Genomic DNA, 12,148 nt, shown 5'->3' with positions numbered 1-12,148 from the left:
TCCCTCCCTCTTTCTCTCTTTCCCTCATTTTTTGAGACAGGGTCTCATGTAGCTCAAGCTGGGCTTCAACTCCTAATACAGCCAAGGCTGGCCTTGAATCCTTTTTCTCCAGTTTAGTTTGCACCTCCAGAAAGCTGGAGAGCAAGTGTGTGCTCTTTTCTTCTCTTTGAAAACAGTGTCTTTTCAGATTCCCTCATTGCATGGTTTTGTTTGGAGAGTATGCCTCGTGGGAGGCATACGGTGCCGTGTGGTGTCTAGATTTGGCACACTTTCCTCCTATCTTCTAGAGCTCATCGCCCCTCGCAGGCGTCGTGGCTCCGCTGCTCTGGAGAACCACGGGATTTGGACCACTGCAAACACCGTAGTCCCCGCCCCTCTTTTTTTTTTTTTCTGCCCCTTTGGGCTCGCAGAAGGCGCCCTCCGCCGCGCTGGAGGAGGCGGGGCTTACGGCTTAAGTCAGCAAGCTGCGATGGGATTGGTGGAGGCTTGCGACGACAGCGTCCTGTTTACCGGAAGTGCTGCAGTTTTCCCCCTAGCCCGAGCCTCGGCCTGGGAGGTTGGAGAGCTGCCCCGGAAGTCATCTCCCGGTCCCCCGCCCGCGGCAGACATGGCGGTGGACTCGTCTATGGAGCTGCTATTTTTAGATACTTTTAAACATCCGAGCGCTGAGGTAAGGCCTCGCGACCCGATCTCGACACGGCCCCTCAGTTCCGGTACCCCTGCTGCGGAGTCGGGGGTCGTGCGGGCGGTGTCCTCCCTCAGTCGCGCGCGCGCTGCGGGGTCCTCTGGTCCACACCCCCTCCCCCAGCCCGGTGCGAGCCCGGTGGCCCTGGGCGGCGGCCCTGCCTTTCTCGGCTTTGATTTGGGGCCCGCGGCTTCAGTCGAGTCAGTCGCGCTGCTGGCAGTTTGTCCTGTCAGCGTTGAGTCCTGCGGAGGGTCCTGGGTCTCTGGTGTACTTCGGGTGGGATGCAGGCGTGAGCTTGGGCATCTGGTTTTTGACAGTAGTGTCGGGTTCCTCAGGATACGGACTATCCAGGATCCTAAGTCCTCTTCTATCTCTCTTCTAACGGCGGTCTCATAGCTCAATTTGTCATAGCACTTCAATAGTTTGGGAAGGAATTCACCTATTAGGACATGGCATATCTACGAGAATCTCCTTTGCGTGGAGGATACTTGCGAATCATGCAGTATTGAAGGACTAAAGACTGTCATTAGAAAACAAGTCTGTTGTTTTCAGGGGACGAAGGTGGGGTGTTGCGTAGTTTTGTGTACAGAATTACTTTAGCGTCCCTGAAAGGCCTTGGAATTCTTAAATTGAATGTACTGAATGTAGCGAATTAACGAAGATTCGCAAAAATGAACTTTAACGAAGTCCACAGAGAAATTCGGCTGCGAGGAAGAGAGAGTAAATGAACAAGCCTCATATTTGTTTGTTTCACCGGAAACCTAATCATTTCGAGAGCTATTCTTTGGGGGATTGTCTTGTTTTTATGAAGACTGTATTTTTTTAAAAGATTTATTTATTTGATTTATGTATGTGGGTACGCTGTCGCTGTCTTAAGACACACCAGAAGAGGGCATCAGATCCCTTGTGAGCCATCATGTGGTTGCTGGGAATTGAACTCAGGACCCCTGGAAGAGCAGTCAGTGCTCTTAACCGCTGAGCTATCTCTCCAACCCTACTGTACTCTTAATATGACAACATGAAAGTAGGGTAGAGTGTCTCCTATTCTTTCTCGGTTGTATGTCCTGGGGTTAGGACAATACCTAGGAAAACATAAGCATCTGAATGAAAAGAGCTTTAAAATGTTCGCTTATGAAATAATGAAATGAGTAGGGCTGCATTTTCTTGAATAAATGAATGTAGGTGTGTACAAGTTAAGAGTTGGTCTTTGGAGCCGGGCGTGGTGGCGCACGCCTTTAATCCCAGCACTCGGGAGGCAGAGGCAGGCGGATTTCTGAGTTCGAGGCCAGCCTGGTCTACAGAGTGAGTGCCAGGACAGCCAGGGCTACACAGAGAAACCCTGTCTCGAAAAAACCAAAAAAAAAAAAAAAAAAAAAAAAAAAAGAGTTGGTCTTTGGAGTGACTGCTGGGCTATGTAATTCCAGCCAGACTTGAGAAAACGCAAAATGGCTGCTGTAGTTGTTAACCAGAACAAACATCTTTATGGAAGTAGAGAACAATAAAATTTAAAGAAAGAACCAGGCATGGCATTAATGTTTTTTATCCTAGTACTTGGGAAGCCCAGGTAGGCAGATCTTTGTGAGTTTGAGGCCAGTGAATTCTCATAGCAAGTTCCAGGACAGTCAGGGCTACATAGTAAGATTCTGTCTTAAAAAAATTTTTTTTGGAAGAAGCATACTAGTCTAACAAGCAATTTGTCATTCTTTTAGGCTTTTCTATCCTTTGTTCTTAGACAAACATTAAGGATCCCAGGAAAACAGAGCAGGTTAAAAAATACTCTCCGGGAGTGGTTGAAGGTTTAGGAAAAAAATCCCATTTGACTTTATCTTGGAAGAGTAGGGGTTTGTAAGATGTACAGGAATGTTTGGTTCGAGTTAGAATATGTTGTGTAAAGAGGTACACTGGGAATCCTGTGAAGTTTACGGTCTCATCTACAAAATGCCTAATCACTGGAGTGTAGAGTATGAATGGAGTTAACTGAATTACAAAGCACACCTTGATCTCAGCACTTGGGAGGCAGAGGCAGGTGGATCTCTGTGAGTTCTAGGACAACCAGGACTATACAGAGAAACCCTGTCTAGCAAAACTAAACAAAAAAAGCCAAAAAGCCCAACTTAGTTTACAAAACAAAAGGCACTAAAACCAAACAAAATTCTTTTTTTTTTTTTGGACTGGGGCTAACTTGCAGTGTGGACAAGGGCTGGTTTAGAACTCAGAGATCCACCTGCCTCAGCCTCCCTGGAACCAGATTAAAGGTGGGTGCCACCATTCCCAGCCAAACAAAATTGTTATTCAGTGTCTGATGTAGGACACTCTAGTTGATACTTATTTAGCTCTCTTTGTGAACATAAAGGTACAGAATTTTGGTGAGAGGTTATTCCTTTGTGAATATCAAGGGAGATTTCATTAATGCAAGTGACATATTAAGTTGATCTTGGTAAAATGGGAACTGTTCTTTGATTGTGGGAAAGGAGGGCTGCTGTTGCCAGTCTTCTGTTATGCCCAGAGCAGTTGTATGAATTGATGCCTGACAGGCCATGTCATGGAGCGCCTTAAATGTTCAAGAATAGTACAGACTCTTTGTTGGAATTCTTTAGTTATTGAGCAGGGGGATTATATGATTAGTAAGTTAGATAGATTAGATTAATTGGTCAGTCATAGAATAAAAAATTCAGTGAAAATGGGTAGCAAAGTCAGAAAGGGTGAGTGAGGTGCAGTGAACGCTAGTTAGCAGATGGAATTGATGCTTGGAGCATTTCCTGAGCTAGGGACAGTGCTTTGGTTATTTGAAGGAATTTTCTCTGATCTATTAGTTTTGAAAGTTGTTTACATTTTATAGATAAGCAATGGTAAAAGGTCAGGTGGTTTCTTTGAATTGACATGGCTACCTTAAGGTAAAATGACATTCTGAGCCATGCCAGCATTCCGGACATCTAGAGAAGAATTACAAGCTCATGGCTCCCTGGGCCGCATAGGAGACAGACAAAAACAAGGTGTGTGAGATGGCTGCATGAGCAAAGCACCTGATGCCAATCCTGAGAACTTCAGTGTGGTTTCTGGGACCCACCTGATCAAAGGCGAGAACTGCCTCTAGAGGATTTCCTCTGACTTGCATTCAGGCACTGTGGAATAAATAAAGAAAAATCAAACCAAACAAAACCAGGAAGAAAATACAACAACATACATTTTTTTTCCTGGCTCTAAAGTGATGCCATCCGTTTTGCAGTGAGACCAAGGAGGAAGAAATGCATGCAAGGCACGTCGTGGAGGAGAGGCAGTTCGTAAACATGAAACAAGAAAGTTGAGTTGCTTCTAAAGACATTTGTAATCTATAGGGAAGTTAAGCTTTGATTCAGCTTTCGCAGAGGATCCCTAAAAGGCGTGAGAGAAGTTCGGGATGAATTACTAATGGTAGTTTGAATGGGCTGGAGAGAAGGCTCAGCAGGTTAGAAGGCTCAAAAATTTGCTATTTTTGCAGAGGTTCCGGGATTACACAGCTGTGTAACTCCAGTTTCGGGGGCTGAAATGCCCCCCTTCTGACCTCTTCAGGCACCAGCATGTGTGCAGTGCCACGAATGTGATGTACAAACATATACACAGGCAATATACAGATACATAAGATAAATATTTAAAGGAAAAAAAAAACCCTTTGTATTGCAATTCCTTTAAAAATGGGGCTGGAGAGATGGTTCAGTGGTTAAGCACACCTGTTACTCTTACAGAGGACCTGATTTTGTTTCTAGTTCCCGTATCAGGAGGTGCACAACTGTAATTCCAGCTCCATCGGATCCTACCCCATGGCCATGTGTGTGCAAAAGGACATGATTAAAACTAAAGTAAACCTTAGGGGAAAAAGTGTGTACTGTTCTTGCCCAGGACCCAGGGTCAGTCCTGGGTGCCGGGAATCACCTGCACCTCCTCCCCTCAACACACACAGATACATGTAGTTACACATAATCAGTCAACCACACACAGATACATGTAGTTACACATAATCAACCAACCACACACAGATACATGTAGTTACACATAATCAGTCAACCACACACAGATACATGTAGTTACACATAGTCAGTCAACCACACACAGATACATGTAGTTACACATAATCAGTCAACCACACACAGATACATGTAGTTACACATAATCAGTCAACCACACACAGATACATGTAGTTACACATAATCAGTCAACCACACACAGATACATGTAGTTACACATAATCAGTCAACCAGCTAATCAGTCAGTCAGTCAGTCCTTAGGGCTCCGGACATGGCTCAGTGATTAAGAACACGTGTTGCTCTTGCAGAGGGACCTAAGTTTGGTTCTCAGCACTGACAGCAGGCAGCCTCCAACGGCTTGTGACTTTAGCTCCAAGGAATTAAGTGCCTTCCTTTGGCCTCCCTTGGCACTGCACATGTAAATTTCATTCTAGAAAACTTAGAAGATGGAGTGAGCAAATGACTCAGTGGATAAGAGCAGTTGGCAGCCAAGCTACGGGTTCAGTTCTGGAAGCCTGGAAAGGGGGAAGGAGAGAACTGCCTCCACAGAGTTGTTCTTCACATCCGTGTGCATGGCATCTGGGTGCACACACCACACACACACACACACACACACACACACACAAAGGAAAAGGAAAAGAAAAAAACCCAAAAATTTGAAGATAGAGCAAAAGCATAACCTCTCATAGCTCTGGTCTGCATTAACTCTCTTTTCTTTCTGTCTCCTTGATCTTGCAGCAGTCCATCGTCACATAAACAGTTACGTGTTTTTAAGTCTGGTTTACTGATTTCAGACTAACAAGATTGATCACTAGAAAATGATGTTCCAATAAAAGAATAAAACAGTATTACAAATCAAACTACAAGGTCAGCTGAGCATGGTGGCCTGTGCCTGTGAGCCTAGCACTCAGGAGGTGGAGGCATTAGGGTCGGGAGTTTTGAAAATAATTTTGGCTGTAAAGACAAGTTGTGACCAGCTTGGTCTACATTACACACAATTTCAAACAGACAAATAAATACAAATAAAAGCAAGATAAAACTCTAGCATGAATATAATATATTTTAGAAAAATTGTTTAAAGTAAGATTTATACAGACTATTTGGAAACTGAGTGGAAAGCTAATGTATTTTGATGTGAGTTAATTTCTTTCATCTGACCCCACCAATTATTATAGTTAGTATGTACTCTGTATTTTCTAGTTGAATAGCAGCTTTCTTAATATTAATATTTCCCAAATCTCCAGTACATATAGTTATGTTTGCATGTATGTCCTTTTATATTAATGTCCTAGTACTGGTTTGTAGTTTCTTTTTTATCTAACAGTGTGTTACAGTAAACCTGCATAAAGGTGAGAGTCATTTAAAGAAAAATTCCTTTGTGGTTTGACTATATAACACATGCATGAGGTACAAATTTAAAAGGTGCAGAGGGTATTCAGTAAAAAGCCAGTCTCTCATCCCTGTCAGATGGACATCCTGTGGCTTTAAATGATAATTGTATTTATTATCTGTGTACTAAACTCTTGGGATTTATGATTCTGACTTTTTATAGAAACCCAAAGGGGATAGGTTATGCATTTTTTATTTCTTTTGTATTGTTTGAGCGTATTTGCTAGGTTCAAATACACTGTGAGGGGAATGGGTGATCTAGAGGGCTGTAAGAGTTGTTCTCCACGCTGCTAACCCTCTGACCTTCAATACAGTTCCTCAAGTTGTGAGGACCCCGAACTGCCGCACACTATCTCATTGCTACTTCATAGCTGTAATCTTGCTACTGTTATGAACCATAATGTAAATCTCTGTGTTTTCCAGTTGTCTAGGTAACCCTTTGGAAAGGAGTGTTGACCCACAGCGGTCGAGAACCGGTGCTTTAGAGTTTAGTTAGGGAGCAATCTGCACCATTTATGTATAAAGGGCAGCTTAACTGGCAGCAGGAGATGAGTGAGCTGAGGGAGAGAGAAGGCAGTTACAGATAGTATGAGAAATGCAAGCAGACAGCTTGAAGGATTCTGACAGAGACTTCCTATGGACAAATGTGGGCTTGAAGTCTAACCAGTGTATTCATATTCACATTAGTTTATGATCATAAACCTTCCCAGAGTTCTCAGTCTCAGCCTGTCTTAGTTTTTTTTTTTTTCTGAGACAAAGTCTTGTGTAGGTCAGGCCAGCGGGTAAGTTTTAAACTCCCGATCTTTCTTGCTGGCTTATGTGGGGTTGAACCTAGGACCTTCATGCAGATTAGAAAAGTATTTCTTTCAATTGCTCTACCTTCTCAGCCCAGAGTTTCATCTTTCTCAACTTCAAAACAAGTTATCTTTAGGCACGTATTGAAAGGTTTTTCATTACATGAATATGCCAGGTACTGAATTTACAGTCAAGTCTTGTAACATACGCTTATTGGGATGGGAAAAGAGAGAGACTGACAGATGAGTTTGATAAGGGACCTTGGGCTCATCAAGGAGGACTTACCTGGACTTAGCTTTTGAGAGAGAGAGTTGTCGTCCAAGTAGAGTTGGGGCAGAGGGGTGTGAGGACAGTGATAAGAGAACAGCACTACAGAGGCCATGAAGCTGAAAAGCAGCTCGGTGTGTCAGGGACATCACTGTACACTGTAAGTTGTACATTGTACAGCACTGTGGTTTGTAAGGCCCAGGCATTGGCTGGCTGAAGGAAGCAGCAGCATGATACATGGCTCTACTCTAGACAGACTACATTACCTTTTCAACAGGGCATGGGGTGGAGCTGAAGGGACAGCAGAAACGCAGGTAATGCCACACGCAGCCCGAGGACGGTTCAGCATTTAGTAAATGGAAGGTGAGGTGAGAGGGAGAGGAGCCACATGTGGCTTGCATGCTATTGTGGTTAGAGATAGATAGCATTGTGGATGAAGGACAGAGTTCAGGGTTGCTCTTACCAGCTTTGAAGTATCTAAAGACCTTTAAATGGAGATGTCCCTAGGGTCTTTAAAGGATCCTAGGTGGAGATACAGACTAGGACTTGTCCTCTGGCTGTGGGTGAAAGGTCTTTATAATCCCCTTGGTTGTGCTCTGATTAGCCCCAGCCCTGCTTTCTCTCCCCCACCTCCATCTGCCCGCTAGTCCTTGTGAACTATGCACCAAGTTTTTTTTTTTTTTTTTTTTTTTTGGTTTTTCGAGACAGGGTTTCTCTGTGTAGCCCTGGCTGTCCTGGCACTCACTTTGTAGACCAGGCTGGCCTCGAACTCAGAAATCCGCCTGCCTCTGCCTCCCGAGTGCTGGGATTAAAGGCGTGCACCACCACGCCCGGCCATGCACCAAGTTTTTTTAAACCTGAGGTTGTCTATTCCTCTGATGCATTCCCTTCCCCTTTACCTAGAAAGCTCTTTTCCCTCATTCACGGGTCCCCCAAACCCCTCTTTCTCAGACCAGATCTCACTACAGAGCCCTGGTTGGTCTTGAACACATTATACAGACTAGGCTACCCTTGAATTTATGGAAATATGTAACATATGGTTAATAGAAGTGGTAACAGCTAATACTGAAGATTTCCTGTTTATAAGTAGTACATTTTAGGGCATTTGGTAAAATGCTTGCCTAGCATGCGTTAAACCCTGGGTTCTATCTCTCTTACCACATAAAACGACCTGGTGACACATGTCTATATTTTAGCACTTAGGAGGTGGAGGCAGGAAGGTCAAAAGTTCAGAGTTACCCTGACTTAAAGTTGTATTCTTTTTTTTTTTTTTTTACATCTTTGCAGTAACTTAAGTGTGCAAAATAACTAAATGGGGGCTGGAGAGCTGGCTCAGCAGTTCAGAGCACTGACTGCTCTTCCAGAGGTCCTGAGTTCAGTTCCCAGCAACCACATGGTGGCTCACAGCCATCTGTAATGGAATCCAATGCCCTCTTCTGGTGTCTGAAGACAGCTACAGTGTACTCACAGACATAAAATAATAATAAATCTTAAAAAAAAATCTTAAAAAAAACCCAACAACAACAACAACACCCCCCAAAACTAAACAACAACAAAAAGGGTTGCTTTTTTATTTGTTTGTTTGTTTTTGTGGCCTTACATGGGATGGAATTTTATCTTTAAATAATCTCGAAAAGAATTGAAAATCTCTTAGGAATAATATAGCAGTTTTAGTGTTGGGCACAGGTTCTGTCTATATTGTTCCTCTGCCATCCTTAGAGCATTGCCTATACTGTTCATGGTAGCTCATCATGACATTTATGTTTTAGAAAAGCAGCAGATATAGGTGGAACAACATTATGAACTAACCAGTACCCCAGAGCTCGTGTCTCTAGCTGCATATGTATCAAAAGATGGCTTAGTCGGCCATCACTGGAAAGAGAGGCCCATTGGACATGCAAACTTTATATGCCCCAGTACAGGGGAACACCAGGGCCAAAAAGTGGGAATAGGTGGGTAGGGGGCTGGTGGGGAGGGTATGGGGGACTTTTGGGATAGCATTGGAAATGTAAATGAGGAAAATACCTAATTAAAAAAATTGAAAAAAAAAAGCAGATTATGTTTGTCAGGTAATAAGCATCATTGGTAACATATGCTTAGTTAAAAGCATTACCCACTAAATGTTAATTAGTTGACTGAAAAAATGTTGCAACATTTGATCATAAATTAATTTCTAATGATTTTAAGTTATCTGTCACTCTCACAAATAAATACAAGTAACAAACAAACAAAAAAATAAAACAATATATCATTCCTGCCTCAAAAAAAAAAAAAAAAAAAAGAAAAGAAAGAAAGAAGAGCAGTAGAATATTGGAAGAAAGGAGGAAGGCATGTCACAGTCTGAACCTTCCATTGAAAGGCGTGGCCAGACTTGCGTACTTCATTTCTAGTCATTTATCAGTAGATGTCTGTTTTATGTATCCGTATATTTGAAGCATCCATTAAAGTTTCTTGAGTGTCTAGAGCCATGAATAGAAAAAGTTTGGTCTAAGCAAAACATGAGTGAAGAGGTAAATGTACTGCAGGAAGTTTTATGTAATATCAACTGAGAGACTTAATTAGGGACATTATTATCATGATAAATCATCAGCTATTTAAAAATACTTATTATTTATATGTATGTGTGTATCTCTCTGTAGGCCACATAGATGCGATGCCTTTGGAGTTTAGAAGAGGATGTATTGGGTTTTCTGGAATAGATGCTAGGAGCTGAACTCTGGTCCTTTTGGAAAAGCCCCGGGCATTCTCGACTGCTGACTTCTCTCCAGTTCCATCATCCCCTAGTTTTTAAAAAAGTCATTTATACAGCATCGTAGTTAATACAACAGTTAACGATATGTTTAGTGATCTAGACTGGCTTTAGTGATGAGGGTTCCACCCAGGGTCTTGAACGTGTGAGGCATGTGCTTTGTTGTTGTTGTTGTTTTCTTTTAGTTTTTTGTTTTGTTTTTTTGAGACAGGGGTTCCCTGTGTGTAGTCCTGGATGTCCTGTAACTCACTCTGTAGACCAGGCTGGCCTTGAACTCACAGAGATCTACTTACTTTTGTCTCCCAAGTGCCAGCATTAAAGGCTTGTACTGCACACTCACGCGCACCCCCCCACCCCAACACTTGTGAGGCATGTGCTTTTACAACACTGTTACATCTCATCCCTGGATTTTAAGATGGTTGGCTTCATTTTAAGCTGAAAAAAGAAAGCGTGTTTTGAACTGAAAGAAATGTTTTACTTACAGTATGTTTCATCCTTTTTATAGCAAAGTTCTCATATAGATGTGGTTCGTTTTCCATGTGTGGTTTATATCAACGAAGTCCGAGTGATACCCCCGGGAGTGCGAGCCCACAGTGGCTTACCTGACAACAGAGCATATGGGTGAGTCAACTCTTTGTGGTTTGTTTTTAACTTAAATATGCTCCTCCCTGCCTCTCCTCTCCTCTCCCCGCAGCCCCTGTGTGTTGGAGCTAGAAGCTGAAGTTTGACTGTGGAAATGTGAATATATATGATAAATGAATTTTTAAAAGACCTTTTAGCTTATATCATAGGCACTGGTTTTGCATATTGATATTTCATTCTATTGATACTATTTGGAACTCCATTTCTATTATATAAAATAGTTCGACCTGCTGCTTCCTGGTAACTATTATGGGACAGATTCAGGGAGGAAGTCCTTTCCTAACTGTGAAGATTTTTGGTTTTATAGAAGTAGGTGTGAAAGTCTTCAGAGCTATCATTCAGAAGTTACAATGTAAAACAAAACAACTAGATTAATTATTGTTCTCAGTAGCTCTCATACATTTTTTTTCCACATTTAAGGAATTTAGGAGAGGTGAAATTAGTTTAGTTGGTAGAGTGCTTGCTTAGCATGCACAGAACCCTGCATTTGATCCCCAAGCATGGCATGAAGTAAGTGTGGCATGCCTATAATTCAGCTCTGTGGAGGCAGAACCTGGAGGATTGGAAGCTTAAGACCAGCCAGGGCAGTGTAAAATGATGGCTGGAAAACAGCAACCACAAAAACTAAACTAAAATTTAAACTGTGCAGGGAGACGACATGCATGCATTCCTGGCACTTGGGAGAATGAGGCCTTCAAAGTACTCTTCGGCTACTTAGCAAGTTGAAGGCCAGATGGGGCTACAGGATATGTGGGATCCCATAACACCCTCCACCCCAAAGGGACTAGTGGAGCGTGTAATTATTAAAAAACAATCCATGCAATCGCTGGCTACTGTCTGGCTGCAGCCCCCATGGCTTTCCCCATGTGGTGGTCTGCCCAACTTCCCACGGTTAGCTTGCCAGTGAACTTGAGATTCTCAGTCATCCGTCCCCTGCCACTAGTCTGCTGTGACTTGCTTTAAACCCTGAGCCCCGTATAAAAAAATTCCAGAGGCGTGTAAGTTATCAGTCTGATTTATAATCGTAAATTCTTAATCTCCCAAATGCCCACTCAAAAAACTCAAAACTCAATTGATATTTATACATACTGCCCAACTTGGTTGGACAGATGTGTCCTACATTACTCTATTGCTCTTTTATGACATCCATAGCTACCTGTGACTCTTTCAAGCCACATGGATCCGGTTCGTCTTCCTCTCCTATAGGTTCCATCTTGTCTCTTCACCTCTATCTCCTTCTTTTCCTCCCCCTCTCCCTCCCCCTCCCCCTCCCCCTCCCCCTCTGTCCCATGTCTAAAACTCTCAGCCCACCTTCTTTTTCCACTGCCCAATCAATCACAGGCTCTCGTCTTATCTTTCACCTGCCCTTACCTGTTTACAGACAGCAGTCTACAGACTAGTATGGCTCAATTAGTTCATTTCTGTCTGCACAAGTATGAGGACCTAAGTTCAATCTTAGCACCCCTGTTAAAAGAATGGTGATAGCAGAACCTATAATCCCAGCACTGAGAAAGCAGAGATGGGATTCCCGAGGCTGTGGCTAGTCAGTCTAGAGGAATCGACAAACTCCAGGTTCCTAAGAGACTGTCCTAAGAACAACAATGAACTGGAAAACAGACT

The 12,148-nt window shown here is 42.9% G+C and overlaps 1 protein-coding gene across 2 annotated transcripts in view; it reads left to right on the top strand.

Annotated features, from left to right (window-relative positions):
* Positions 1-526: 526 nt before the first annotated feature.
* Virma (vir like m6A methyltransferase associated) overlaps positions 527-12,148 on the top strand; it is a 64,869-nt gene continuing 53,247 nt past the window's right edge. For both annotated transcript variants that reach the window (XM_085839498.1, XM_021159733.3), the window contains exons 1-2: positions 527-670; positions 10,392-10,507. In XM_085839498.1, the coding sequence (XP_085695624.1) occupies positions 608-670; positions 10,392-10,507 (179 nt within the window). In that variant the 5' untranslated portion in view covers positions 527-607. The remainder of the gene's footprint in view (positions 671-10,391; positions 10,508-12,148) is intronic.

This window comes from Mus caroli, unplaced genomic scaffold (assembly GCF_978045245.1).
Source record: "Mus caroli unplaced genomic scaffold, Mus_caroli_1 scaffold_6, whole genome shotgun sequence".
NCBI lineage: Eukaryota > Metazoa > Chordata > Mammalia > Rodentia > Muridae > Mus > Mus caroli.
The sequence above is the reverse complement of the archived record's forward strand: the minus strand, read 5'-3'. Positions and strand labels throughout refer to the sequence as shown.